Source organism: Cyclopterus lumpus, chromosome 19 (assembly GCF_009769545.1).
Source record: "Cyclopterus lumpus isolate fCycLum1 chromosome 19, fCycLum1.pri, whole genome shotgun sequence".
Classification (NCBI taxonomy): domain Eukaryota; kingdom Metazoa; phylum Chordata; class Actinopteri; order Perciformes; family Cyclopteridae; genus Cyclopterus; species Cyclopterus lumpus.
In genome coordinates, this window is record NC_046984.1 from 10,321,154 (window position 1) to 10,336,153 (window position 15,000).

Below are 15,000 nucleotides of genomic sequence, written 5' to 3' on the forward strand. Positions count from 1 at the left end.
GTGAGAGACAGCCTGTCCCCTGGACCAAAGCCAGTGGAAATTGATGTCAGGATCGGCTTACATTATGTCAGAGGTAACATCATTGTAGAGAAGGTGGACAGACAGCTGAGCAACTGACCAACAACCCGGCTGTTTGGAAGATGAAGTCATGTGGATAGTAAGTAGAGAGAGAAACATAGAGGACATACTATATGCATGATGTAAATTACTTTATTTTCTTGTGTTGTTACGTTTTACAACTGACATTTTAGTGTCTTTCTCGAGGCATTGCAGGAACAGGGCTAGCTTCTGCCAAGTGGTTTAAGTGCAATAAAAAGCAGGTCTAAAGTAGTGCGGGTGTACTTTTGACCAAAAACACCCAATGAATTAAAAATATCACTTCTGAGCATTTTAGAGAAGCAGCACACGCATGTTTAAAGTGCATTTAACCTCTTTTCAGTTGTTAGGAAATAACCTTGAGTGTGTGTGTGTGTGTGTGCATCAGTGTTGAGTGGACCCTGTGATGTAAGGAGGCCTTTTCTTCTTCCTGTACATCTTATCCCACTTCAGCATTGTGTGTGCATGTTTGGCTAAATTGGAGAATGGAGTGGAGAAAGAGAAAGAGAAAGAGAGGAGGGACAAAATACAGCAAAGGAAATAAAGAGAAACGTCAACCACTGGGACCAACTACAGATATGCTTCTATCGACCCAAGACCTGCTGTGGATAAGGAAAACATGTGGGAAAAGAGCAGAGAAGAGTGGAGCCATAGACCGCAGGAGAATAATGAGAACAGTTTCTTCTCGGAATCAAACAGATACAGAAGCTCTGCTTTCCTCCTCATTAATTGCATAACAAAATTGCATGCTAAAGAATACAAATTGTTGTTTTTTTTTACACTGAAACCTACAATTAAAACAAAACATGTTGTAGAGACACACCCACGCTGCAGTTTAACACTCACCTTTCAGTACGGTGTGGCTGTTGGGGCTCTGCGGCAAAAGGTAGGGCAGAGCAGAGCGGGCTCCGAGAGCTGCTGTGGCCTCTAGAAGGGCTCCGGTCAGCAGGGAACACACCGACGTCCTCTGACCACAAGCACGATAAAACCTAGACATAAATAAGGTGTAGAGATGAGCAATAACACAGTGAAGTTTGCCTGGGATTCTGATCTGAACATACAGTCTTGCCACATGTATTTGATCTACTCCTAGAATAAGGCCTAGTATCTATAATATACGACATCAAAGCTTCACACTGACTTTTGATCTCACTTTTAGCCATCTGTTTAATTAATCAAATAGATTTAAAGTAAGGCTGCTACTAATGTTTTGTTATTGTCAATGAACGTGATATTTATTTTCTCAATTAATTCGGTGCTACCGGGGATGATTCCTCGCGAAATCAGACGCAAACATGCACGTTCAACAGAAACTCCTGCAGCTCAGACTCCAGCGGGGCCTCTGAGCTTGGCCTCGCTGCTCTTCCAGTCCCCGCTGGAAGCCAACACCACACTGCTTGAGGCCCAGGCCGTATTGCTGCTGTATTTACTATATCACAATAAAATTAAAGGTTTTTCTGAAGGGACACTGGCGCTTACTAACACTAACACTTTCGGCCACAGGGAACGCCAAAATCAACACATGACAGTTGCTTTAAGTAGCTTTTTTTTCTCTAAGTTATTGTTAATCAGCTACTTTTACTTAAAAGAAGCTGTGTGGAGGATTAAGTTGAATCTCAGTGGTGAGGTTGCAGATTGCATCCAACTGAATACCCATCCGCTCACCCCTCCCTTTCCACGCGTGTCGGATAACTACGATGTCCTTCAGTTGATGTAAAAACATGAAAAGCCCTCTCTAAAGCCAGTGTTTGGTTTGTCTGTAGAAACATGGCCATGAAACATGCCGGACTCCATGGAAGAGGAGTTATCCCTATGTAAGTATGAAGGATTATACACTATTGAAAACAGAGTTATGAATGTTAGATTCCATTTCTGCCAATAAATTCCCCTAAATCCCACACAGTGCTCCTTTAATTATATCTAAATGTAGAACTGTTAATAACAAACTAAATTACAGCATCTACAAGACGCCAATCTTTACATCACATGATAGAACACAAACTATTAAACATTGATAAAACCTATATTCGACAAGACAAATGTCTACAAACCTAGGGGGATGAGCGGGATGACAGCACCAGGGATTGAGGGAGGCCTTCAGGTCCGGTCTGGCTGGGCTGGTGCTGACCGGGTGCGTTTGGCAGCGAGACTCCGTGAGACCCACACAAGACAGAAGGAGCTGTTTGGCGGGATGAATCAGGTTGAGTTCCTCTCTGTCCTGCACATAGTTGTTAACCTGTGAAGGGAATCATTGACAAATGGCTCACTTACTTTCTATAATGGAAGATATTCATATATATATATAAATAAATAAATAAATAAATAAAGGTTCCATTTCCATTAAGTGTCCACGTTATCAGTAAAACACAGCTGTATGAAGTGGTGAAGCCGATTCTGCTTTATCAGCCTTACATAGTCTGCCTCTACAGAATAACTGAGATGAAAAAGTGATTCACAAGCTTTCTTGCAAAATTCTCCTCATTCGGTGGCGTTTGTCAGCTTTCAGACTGTTATGTAACATCTGAATCAGTGGTCATTGTCATCAGCTCCTCTGCTGTGGTCATCACAGGAAGCAATTTCCTCTCGGCAGAACAGAAATCAAAGCGTGAAAAGAAATAATGAATAGAGTAATACCAGTGAGGCACATAACCGATAGAAAATAAAGAAAAAAGGTGGGACGGATCTAGACAGAAAGCATCAGAGAGAGACAGACCAATATGTAGGCAGGGATACAGGGAGGGAGATGCATACTAATAAGTTTGGAGACAAGAAAGAAAGAATAGACGACCATTGTGACCTTAAAGAAAAGCCTCCTCCTCCTTCAGTTCACTCATAAAAGGAAACACTTATCCAAACCGATTGACTTGTACTTTGTCCTTGAGTGAACTTGCAGACGAGCTCTTCTGGCACACATTTCAGAGAAAAGCCATTATGGCAACATTTTGTGGCACTTTCAAGTGGGCACTTAAGCCTTCACATGGGTGGATATCACAAAACTGGTCAAAATCGATGCTGGTGACAAAATGGGGGGATGAATGCAATAATAGGTTTAATGAGAAAATATGAGTTAGGTATAATCGTCAATAAGCACTGCTTCAAAAGAGTGCCGAGAAGGTGGTAGGTGAAGGCCACCGCCACCAGGATCATGGTGCACAATTAAATTAATCTGTATTCACTCTTTGAAATATGTCCTGTTTGTATTAGGCACTGGCAGCGGCATGGCATACCACACGCACACACACACACACACTCTCTCAATACACGGCCCACTGTCTCAGTGGGATGGGTTTCCTGCATGGGGTGTAGGCCTTGCTGTTGTCAGATCAGGGCCATCCCGAGGGAAAGGAGACATGCCAGCCTGCCCGTTTAAAGAGTGAGAGAAACAGCAAGAAGGAGAAGGAGAGAAAGGGTGAGACACAAAGAACACACACACACACACACACACAACACACACACACCTCCTCTCGCGTAACAAGCTAATTGCTAATTATGTGAGACGTACTGTATTGACCTGCATTCCAGCAACAAGCTTATTACTGAGCGCTGTAACTTTCAAAAACATTATGGAATTTTAAAAAATGTGATCAAGCACATTTCAACAAACAATTTTCTTTTTTTTTTTCCAAAACATTCTCTGACTCACATTTCTAGTGAAAGACCTACTTTTTTTTCAATCAGTATCTAGAGACTGTGCATGTTTACCGAACAGAGATTACGTATGTTAAAATAAAAGGGTATTTTTCCACATGTCATACAGAGTTAAAAAGGAAAAAGGCAGACTTGGCCTGGGTTGTACACAGCACTTCGCCTGCATTATTTACCCTACATGTAGAAGGTTCAGGTTCTCAGTCAATTAAGGCTGGTTTCCCGTAACTAATAAACAAATAAAACCCAAAGGACTTAAGGGTAGATTAGTATCTATTATTTTACATTGCTTGAATATTTTAGTACTGAGTATTAAAAGAGACAGAAATATCAATGGAGCTCTAAACAGCCCTAAAAACAGCTAATATGGACTTGTGTTTCCAAACCACTCCTCCACTTTACCTGGTCCAATATATCTTGTTTGTGTCCAAAGTAACGTCTGTCTCTCTGCAAGCCGTTATGGTTATGACTGCCGTTTTGACAGTTAAAGACTTTAATGGCAACTATAGAGGACCTCTGTCTAAAACAATGTTCAATAGAGCCACCTAGGATACCTTTTCTTTCTGAACAAGAAAACATTTTAAACGGACATAAACTCCTCTGACTTCAAATGCTGATTATACTTTAACACACAGACCAATAGTAAGAAAGATGGATCAGAGCGAGCTGTTTTTATGTGTATGTATATGTGAGCAAGACAGCCTGACTTCAAAGGACACTGGAGGGAATGTGGGGCAGCTTTTGATGGACATAAAGCAGCTGTCTTCACACTCACGTCACACAAACAAACAAACAAACAAACAAACAAACAAACAAACAAACAAACAAACAATCTCCTCCTCAAACTGCATGAAAACACGTGGACATAGACACCAACTTCCCTTCAAAATCACAAAATCTCAGTAGCATGTGCCTCCATGCAAATACACAAATAAAGGTCAAAAGCATCTAAACATGCCAAAGAGCCAGATGTTTATGAATGACACATTTCTCCTCTCAGGTTTCAAAGACAAGTGAATCCATAAATAACAAGCACAGAGTGGAAATGTACACTGAATTAAAGTGGCACAAGGGAATGAGTGAGTGAAGGTGTGAAGGAGTGAGTGGGGGAGTGAGCAAGCTATTAACTGCCATTAAAAAAGGGAAATAATTTAATAAATCAACACAATTATACATTTTTACTCTTTTTTTTAAATTTATCTCAGTTAAAAACAATAGATCCCTTTTAATGTAGGTAAGCAGGCAGAATGACAGAAAGCACTCTTTTGTTAAATGTAGAGTCTCATTGGGCACGGAGGCAATAATTGCATTTCAGCTCAATTACATAAGTAAAGGTCGTCCAATACCAATATATCCATGGTGTTGTTCTTCCTAGTCAGTTACAGTAATACTAATCTTGACATTTAGCAGCAGAACTGTAGCTATATTATGAGTCAACAGCCACTAATGCAGCTCTGTGTCTCGTGTTCCACTGTCTGTGTGGTATGTGTGTGTGTGTGTGTGCGCGCAAACTTAATGACTTAAGCTCAGTGAAGGTAACTTAAAAATGCCAGAGGCAGCTTCACTGATTGAGCTCAGAAGGTTAACTTCCAAAATATCACTCCTCTTTCAAAATGATGGACTGTACAGTACACAGCCAAAGTCTATAATACAAATCATTCTTGTAACAATAATAAGTGTGTTACAGTGGTGCACAGAAATGTAACTTGTAGCACATGTTGTCCATATTGCAGGTACAGTAAAGTGTACAGGCAAAATATATATTTATTTAATGACAAGGTACCATTCAAAAAAAGGTTTAGCTCAAACTATATTCGTTCTACACACTTAGTGTATGAAAACTGTAACAAGTCCAAACTATTTTTTCAGATTTTTTATCATTCTGCCTTTTAATCTTCCAGTTTAACCGCAGCAAAATGGCATTGCACTATTTTGAGAATTGCTGCCACTTGAAAAGCTCAGAGTTTGTGTTTCTCAAGGATGGGGACCGAACCTGTGATATTTGATCCAAAGTGCATTCATAAATACATTTTAATAATAATAAAAATAATTAACACATACGTACAAGCTATGACTTTTATATTAATGACAATCAGTCGACGCAACTTCCCGTTATGAATGACTTGGCCACAGAGTCCCATTAGAATGGCTGTTGCCAGGCCTCTGCCTGGCAACAGCCATTCTGGGAAAGGATTAGCAGGGGGCACTTTGGGGCAGCACACAGATCTAATGAACTTTCAGCTGGAACGCACAAACATACACTCACATGCTAAACTCCAGACACGCAAAGGCCCTCCGAGTCATGCCCGTGCCATTATGTATATCATACCAGACACATACAGTATGAAGGAGCATGCAGTACGCTGGAAAGGAAATGCCGTCTCCCTGAAATCCAACCACCCACACCCCGACCTCTGGACTTTGATGTCCCCGGCCCACCACACACACACACACACACACACACACACACACACACACACACACACACACACACACACACACACACACACACACACACACACACACACAGCCTGCCTGACACCGTCTCTCAATCACATACACACTCCTCTTCAATCATCTGAATATTGTCTAGTACTCCAAGACCCCACAAGACAATGTAGCCCAGCTGTCCCTGAAACGCTGCAATGTAGTGTGAGTGCCTGTCTCATTGCCCCTCCCACTATTGACATGCATGCACACAAAAACACACACAGGGACCTTAATCTGGTAACAATATCAGGCATTACACTAAACAACTCAGGTGGGATCAGGCAAATCGATGCATTAGTACCCTGCCACCTCCCACATACTCTCCCACGAAGCTGACGTTCAAGGAATAGAAATACATCACTTCTACTTTTAAAAGTATCATGGCGGGTCGAGGTCAGCAGAGGTCAGCGCGGGGTCAGTGTTATTCTGGTCTGTGGACTCAGAGCTGAGGTCACTGTGAAAGATGTCAGCTTTAACCCTCCCTTCACTGTGCAAGTTGCCAACTGTCAGTGTTTTTTTGGTTATTTTTGTTCTTAAAAAGTTATTTTAATTTTAATTGGGTGAATTTTCTTTTTAAGAAGGTACGATATTCAAGTGTTTTGGCTTGAAAAAAAACTCTTGCACCTCATTCCATGACCCATGAAACTAAAATCCCTTTACAACTGATGCAACGGATTATATAAAAAGGGGGTTCTGAGCAACAACAAAAAAAAGCAGGATGTGGCATAATTTCCTAATTTTCTCATCACATCACTTTCTTAATAGTAAAGATTAGCAGCCAAAGATGTATTGTCATGTTTCTTAAGAGCAAGAGGCCACTTTGGAGGTGAGGTATGCTCTTTCAAAAGTAAAAAGCAAATTCATAATTTCCTCTTCAAACAACAACAAATTAACTAAATACTATAGAGGATCTTTTAACGGTTTGCAAAAGAAAACACTCACAATAAGTTGAATGAGCAAAATTTCCGTTATTAGAATAATTGTGAATATCATCATGAGTAGTGGGGGGATGCTGCCACAAGGACACTGTTGGTCAGGGCAGCGTTATCAGCGTTATCAGACAACGCAAACAAAGCACCGAGAAGCTCCGGGGGGAGCGACTTCATTCTCAGGTAAACATTCCTCCATTAGATTTTACATCGCAAACGTGTGCTGCCATTTTAATGCTCTGAATTTCACAATGTAGTACTTTTGACAAAAGCTAAAGTGATTCCATGAGGTTTTAAAAGTTTCAAGGCCATTTTTAATGATTATCGGGGTAATATCGTGAATCTAAAGGATTTTGGCCGGGATAATCGTGACATCACATTTTCATATCGTCCCATGCCGCGCCACCATTTACTCTCTCTTAATCACCTTTCTGTTTTATTCAAACATAAGGTAGAAAAGGGCACAAGACAGACAGACAGACAGACAGACAGACAGACAGACAGACAGACAGACAGACAGATAGACAGATAGATAGATAGATAGATAGATAGATAGATAGATAGATAGATAGATAGATAGATAGATAGATAGATAGATAGATAGATAGATAGATAGATAGATAGATAGATAGATAGATAGATAGATAGATAGATAGATAGATAGATAGATAGATAGGGGAAATGTTTGTAGCAGCAGCTACAATATAATAACAAAATAGCAGAGCAGGACATAATAAATTTGAGAACATTTAATTTAATTAAATAATAAAGAAAGTGAAAAAGTATATACAGTGTATAAGTGAGTATAAAGTATATAAAGTGAAAACGGTGCAAGGGTTATTGATGTTGATTCAATTTCAATTTGAGGAGGATCTGGCCAGAGGTGATTTATTATACAGTCTTATAGCAGTTGGGAGGAATGTTTTCCTGTATCATGAATGTTCTCCTGTACCTGGAATGTTCTCCTGTATCATGAATGTTCTGCTGTACCTGGAATGTTCTCCTCCTGTACCTGGAATGTTCTCCTGTATCGGGAATGTTCTCCTGTATCGGGAATGTTCTCCTGTATCAGAAATGTTCTCTTTTATCAGGAATGTTCTCCTGTATCAGAAATGTTCTCCCGTGTCTGTCCTTGTGACAGCGGAGCTGGAGCAGTCTGTTGGAGAACGTGCTCCGCTGTCTCTGCAGTAGGTGATGGAGAGGGTGGTCCGAGTTATCCAATATGGACAATCATTTCTTCCGTGTCCTCCTCTCCACCACCTGTTCCGAATAAAGTGTACAGTATATTCTTAAATATAATGATTTGGCCTTAGAAAGCAAAGGCTAGAGCTAATACTTAAAAGACTTGTATTATGTAATTTGAATATTGCAGTGTGACAAAACAATGCGTCTGCCTCGTTAAAAAATATTTTGGCAGAGGAAGATGTACTCAATAAAAGTAAATCTCACCACTGCTTCATTCTTAAAGAACTGTAAATCACTGCAAGATTTAGTTCCGACAGAGCCCCATAATCTTTAAAACCCTTGATGGACTGTGTGTTTGTTTTAATGCAGTGGAAACGGAGCCAACAAACCGGGCTGGGGGGAAATTAAGAAAGTGAGCACCCCGTCCACCCGATGCGAAAACTCGGTGAGGAGCCAGGTATGTTCAGCAGCTCTGGTATCTCGGCACACAGACACTCAAACCCCACCCATCCTGGACGGCCGACATCAGGAGCCATAAACCAAGCACACCCAAACATGCAAAGTAGACGTCCCTCTCAGTTCGAAAGATTTCCTCAGTGCATGTGCGTGCGTGTGTGCGTGTGCGTGTACACACGCAGCACAACAGTCTTTATCCGAGTGACTCTTAATCCTGGTTTGCATCACCAAGAAAACAGACAACCTCTCTGCACTGTCCTGGTCCGCTCTGACCTTTTCTGCCGTTTCGGTCTCCACAAGGTAATGTTTGCTTTGCCGCTGCCGGAGCCTGGACTGTCTCACCGCTGACTGAGTGCTGCGCTGATTTGTGTGTGCAAGTTGGGTGTAGTGCAATAAAGTTGGGTGTAGTGAGATAAAGTTGGGTGTATTCTATATACACGTATGTGTTTTATGTGTGTACTAGCACAGGCCGTGTATACGGTACATATTTACTGTATGCTCTGTGTATTTGTATGCTTCTAAACATGCATGGTTCTGAATGTATGTGAATATATTGTATGTATGTGTGTGTGTGTAGGTGGTCCATGCACTTGAGTCACTAGTTTAGACTAGAGGAGTCTAATGTCTGAGATTCTGCTTTGATACGGATAATATACGCACAGACACTTGAACAACTCTCCCTTGTAAAAACATATTAAGAAGATCATAATCCAACAAAAATGAAATGTTCTACTGAAGAAACTTGATAGCAAACTAATGAGAAAATACACGATTTTTCAGCAATGCATTCACACAGCACATTTTGAGATGAACACAAACCATACACACAAAAGAAAGCCTCATATTCATGCATGACCTCATTCTCAATGCACCCTCTTGGTCCCGAGGCCGTGAAACATTGCCTTTGTGTCGGCCTTGTTAACCACATTGAAACAGATGGAACTGGAGACAAGAGGTGTGTTTGCAGTGCATCAACATGCACAGTGAGTACTGAGCTAACAGCTAAATCCACTCAAATGGACACGGAGGAAATGACTGGACGGAGGCCAACAACAGTGAAATATTTCAACTGAAGCTATGTGAATACAATATAAAAACAGAACAATAAGATGAATTTGGGTTTCACACAGTGCAGTGCAGTGTGATGTTTCACAGAATAAGCCTTAAGAGAAAGCCCTCATGTGGGATTATGATGCTGTCATTTCTAAGGGTTAGACTCGTGCAGTACTGCACTGTAAACATTAGGTGGGCGTTTGGGAACCCCCAAAGATGTTAGCAAAGGCCTTTCCAAGGGATTCCCAATAGCTGGAAAACATTTGCTTTGGCCATTACATGGAAAGAAAATAACAAAGTTTAAAATAAAATCATATTATATATTCGATATTTTCAAAAAGAGGAGATCTTAAATCTATATTTCAAAACCTTTATCTGATTTGAAGTATTCATCTTTGCTCATAATACCAATTATGACCTGCTGACCAGACCCCTTGTTATGTGATCAGGTTGAAGACTTCCATCCAGCATTTGACTAACTGGATGTAAAAAGAAGTAAATCCACTTGTATCAGTAACATGTTGGCCTGTCAGGAACCATACTTTTAATCCCACTACTTCCCAGGATTAGGCCTTTAGGACCCGGATCCTCAAATTACTCTGCTAAAAGTGTTGGAGATGAAGAGGAAGATGAAGGGAACAAGGGGGACAAGATTTCCGGAAGGTTTGTCAAAACCGGAAGTCACGTTTAACGCAGGGCAGGAGAAGAAGGAGGAGGTGACAACTAAAGGATGAGTGGGAGAAGGAGAAAGGAGATGACAAAGAACCGTGCAGCAGGACAGACAAAAAGGAGGCGAAGAGAGAAACGCACAGGGGAGGCCAAGGGTGACGAATCCTAATCCCCCGTTGAATTTCACAAGGAGCCGTTTCAGTAAAGATCCAAGAGCTGGGCCGACCTCCCGAGCACCGCCTCACACCTTTAGCAAGCTGAGGGCACTATTGTGTGTCCTTTGTGTGTGTGTGTGCCACACACGGTGGGGAAACTCAAAGAAGCAAACGGCAAACTGATTGAGTGGAAACTCAAATGCACGTGTTACCTCGAGCACAAACAAAACACTGTTTTAACGGAGATATAAAGAGCATTACAAAGATGAAAACAAGTGCACAGCCTGTCAGCCGGTGGATGCATTAGCTGGCCATCAACCCGTTTTAGAGCCAGCGAGGAGAGATGGCAGAGAAGAAGGCGAAAGTGCCACAGAAAAGAAAAATGTACAGGAAAGGAAGACGTAATCAAATTTGTGCAGAGTGAATAGCGAGCAGAAAGGGAGTGATGAGTTGTGCTTAGTCACACTTGTGAAATGCCAGGTCACCATTGCAGCAGATTATGTTACTGTGTGCTTTATGGAACACTTTTGATGAGAGTAGACATTAATATGAGATAGATGTTAGCTATCATTATTGTTATATTATTAGATCAAAAAGAGTCTCAGCGGATGATTCCTTAAGTGCAGTTAAAGGGAGGTTCTGGCTTTATTCAGCCTTGGTCTTACCGTATGTTCATAGTTTTGGTAATCAGTTATAATAACATGTTGCTCAGCAGCTGCAACACAGCAATTTAGAAGATGAGGACAATAACAGCTTGAATAAGTAAAGCCTATTTTTGGGTTCTAATGCTTTATGAGGAAGTCAAAACTTAAAAGTATACACAAATAATTGTGTTCAAATTATCCAGCAAAGGGCAGATCTACATCCAGTTCATGCAGGGAAATATTTGCCTATAATAAACAAAAAATGAAGACAGTTGTGACAGCCCAGCCAACACAATGGAGAACTCAAAGAGAATAGGAGGTCATGTACGGCACTAATTACTTTATTTGTGGTTAAAACTAACAGAGAAAGAGTCGAGGCCTGTAATGGTTGGTGAATTCCCCTTCACTGTAATAGTAGCTGGTGAGTAATGTGTTATCACAAATAATGGAACTGATGGAAAAGAGACAAGTTATGATTTAAGCGCTAAGAGAGAAAGGCAAGTTTCAGAGGGTCAAAGAGACAGACTGGAGAAGCCAGCGGGTAGCAGAGAAAGAGAGGGAGTCTGAAACAGGAAATAAATTGGGGTCATCTTCAGGGCCAAAACAACCTGGAACCCATTACCCTGCACCCAGTGGGACCCCCACCCACCCCCCCACCCCACACTTACAGTTCTCATGATGTCATACTACTGAAGTGCCGCTGCACTCTCCTTCATAACACGGCACACAGTCCTGGTCAGACAGCCAGAGATAAGCCTGATGAATGTTTTTTCAGTTCTTAAAGTTCGAGAGATAAAACATAATAATAAGACAAATACAGTCGAAAAGATTTGAAAGTAGTTGTTGCATGAATGTTTTTGCTTGAATGTTCTGGAGGTTTCAAAAACAAAAGACATGCATTAGTTCAACTTAATACCTTAAACTGTATCATGTTATCTTACATATCAATGATAATAATTGTAACACTTGAATATCTGTAATGCTACATTTGTTTCCACCCTCAGATCAGGGTCTTAAAAGGCCTTTCTGCACACCGTAGGTTGCTTTTTTAATACTTTAAAGGCATCCTGTAGTATATAAATGCATACATTTGACAGCACGACACTATCAAATACTTTCTGTGTTCAACTTTCAACCACACATTCATCTCAACGCATTCAAATTCTGTTGCTGAAACACTAATCAGACTAAAAATCTGCCGCAAAACGCAATGAATTAAAAGATTTTTCTCAGTCAACGTACAGCAAGAAAAACTTGTAGCAAACAGCGTACTTACTCTGGCACAGAAACTAGCAGATGTATTCAAGAGAAAGGAAGAAAAACCAATAAGCTCCGATCCCTCTTAGTCTGTGTGCACTTATAAAAGTGAGAGTGGAGTCTTGAGCGAAGGAGAGGCAGAGGAAGAGAGAGAGAGAGAGAGAGAGAGAGATCTCTACATCAGCAGAGCAAGCCTAAGGAGGAGAGATGGGAAGGAAAGAGAAGAGAAAGAGAGACGAGAGGGAGACTCAGATATCTGGCTCAGACTGAGGGAACCCCCATATTAGGTTATGAGGCAACTGGCCCATCACAGCCACGGAGATTGTATCAGTGAGTACACTCCAAACACAAAGACAGAGGAGACACTGGGAGACCAGATTTCAATCGATCCTCCTCTACGAGCCTGTTCAATGTGTAAACAATGTCCAACACAACTCAAATAAGGCCTCTGTGTTTTGATTAGGAGCTATTACACTGAAACCTGAAAATCGACCGTTGAAGCCCCTTCTCTTTTCTTTTTTTTCAAAGCCTGCATCATTCACCTCATCCAAAAGTGACCCACCAAAGACAATCAATTCTAAGTGTACCGAGTCAGAAAGAGCTCATTGTGCTACAAGACAAATCAATGTTTATATCTAGAGATATTGCTCTATTAATTGTAGTAATGCGATAACGATAACGTGGGCTTCCTGGGTTAAGCGAGGAAATCCCACAGTGACCTAAATAAACGTTAAAGTAGCCTAAATAATACTGTGTCAATACAAACTGTACTTCTCCTTTTATGAAACTTGAGTCTGCCATTTTGAACTGAGCAGGATGATAAATACAGTAAATGCGAGGTGATGTGTCATGTTTACCAAGTGAATTTGTATTCGCAACAAAAGTTTCCATCCCAGATTATTTCCCGAGAACAACCGAGTGACACGTGACGATAAATATCTATGTATGCATCAGTGTGCATCCCTTCATCGCAAACTAATATTTACGAGGTCACATATGAACTTTTTTGCTCCGCCGTGAAGTTGGATGAGATTGATGAGGTGCTAAAAGTGCTCTGGATGACATCACAACCGCTTCTCGTGTCAGCAAATCCATCTCCATGACAACGGAGCAAACCTCCATCCAGCGATGAAAAACACCGTTGCTCCAGATAAGTAGTCCTTGAGTTGGGCTCGTTCTGTCAAAACTGTAGAAAACCTCCTTTCAGCTTGTATTGTACATTGACATCTCGTGCAATATTCATATGCATCCAACATAACGATACAATGTAATAATGACATCTTCAAAGCATCCATGTGATATCATGTTGTTACAATCCTCCCCTGCATGTTAATCACAGCCTCAAACACTACAACATACTGATAGTGGAGTAAAACAGGACTTAAATAAGCCACATTCCAGCTTTGCTTTCACAAAGCCAGGTGACACTGTGGGCCATTAAACCAATCGAGGCCGAGGCAGGGCCACTTGATCTTTGTGACACGCTTTGCTCGGGTGAGCGTTTCTATGCCAACCACCAATTTAAGACCCGTGTTTCAGCTTTTCTGTTTCGGGCGGCTCGCTCACCGGGAGCAGACGAGCACTTGCAGCTAACTCGATCTCTGTTGACACAGCAGACACCGGTGACTTCAAACCATTTCCGTAACAACTATCACCTCACTAGCCGAACAACACACCTTCACAGGAAGAAACGGGATTGGTCTTTCCGTTTTCTTTTTTTAAATCAAAAGGTAAATCTCTTCCGTCAGTGTGGTGTAGACACACACATAATACAAACAGTCACAGGTCTACATTATTTGTTGTTGTTGTTGTTGTTGAGCTCAAAAGGGTCATTTCTTCTGTAATAACGGTGTTGGCAAACACAGACACGCACATTATCACAACCGTCACCGGCCGAAGTGAATACAGTATGTCCTATTGAATCCGCCTCATCAAGTGGAAGAATGAATCTGTTTCGTACCCAGTCGACATCAAAGGGATCTTCAGAACAAAGCAAACAGCTGGCCTGCTCTCGGTCTTTGCTTTGCATTTCTTTGATCAATACTCAGCTAATGAGACTGGCCTCCTCGGCCACTAATGAGAGTTCAGATTCATGTATCATACTACACTAATTAAATTAATTGCCTTTAGAAGGCACAAAGTCCCCCGATCAATATGAATTAAGACAATGATACAGTATAATGTGGTGTTGCCTCGTTCAACCACTGAACATAGACTTTCTCGTCACACAGTGGAGGGCTTATTACAAAGCAGAGCTTGTTTATATATATATATATATATATATATATATATATATATAAACACACACACAGCCCAATATTTGCATGGATAAGTCATGAAAAACACTACCTGCCCTGTTTATTTTAATAAGTGTGCTGCCCTCTGGTGGATATTCATATACAGTATACAGTGATTATCTTG

General features: G+C 41.1%; 1 protein-coding gene across 1 annotated transcript in view; it reads right to left on the minus strand.

The window, feature by feature from the left end:
• The window catches only part of plce1 (phospholipase C, epsilon 1), a 65,277-nt gene that overhangs the window by 38,350 nt on the left and 11,927 nt on the right, over positions 1 to 15,000 (minus strand). The window contains exons 4-5 of the mRNA XM_034559247.1: positions 2,148 to 2,332; positions 943 to 1,085 (exon numbers count right to left, since the gene is read on the minus strand). Coding sequence (XP_034415138.1) covers positions 943 to 1,085; positions 2,148 to 2,332 — 328 coding nt within the window. The remainder of the gene's footprint in view (positions 1 to 942; positions 1,086 to 2,147; positions 2,333 to 15,000) is intronic.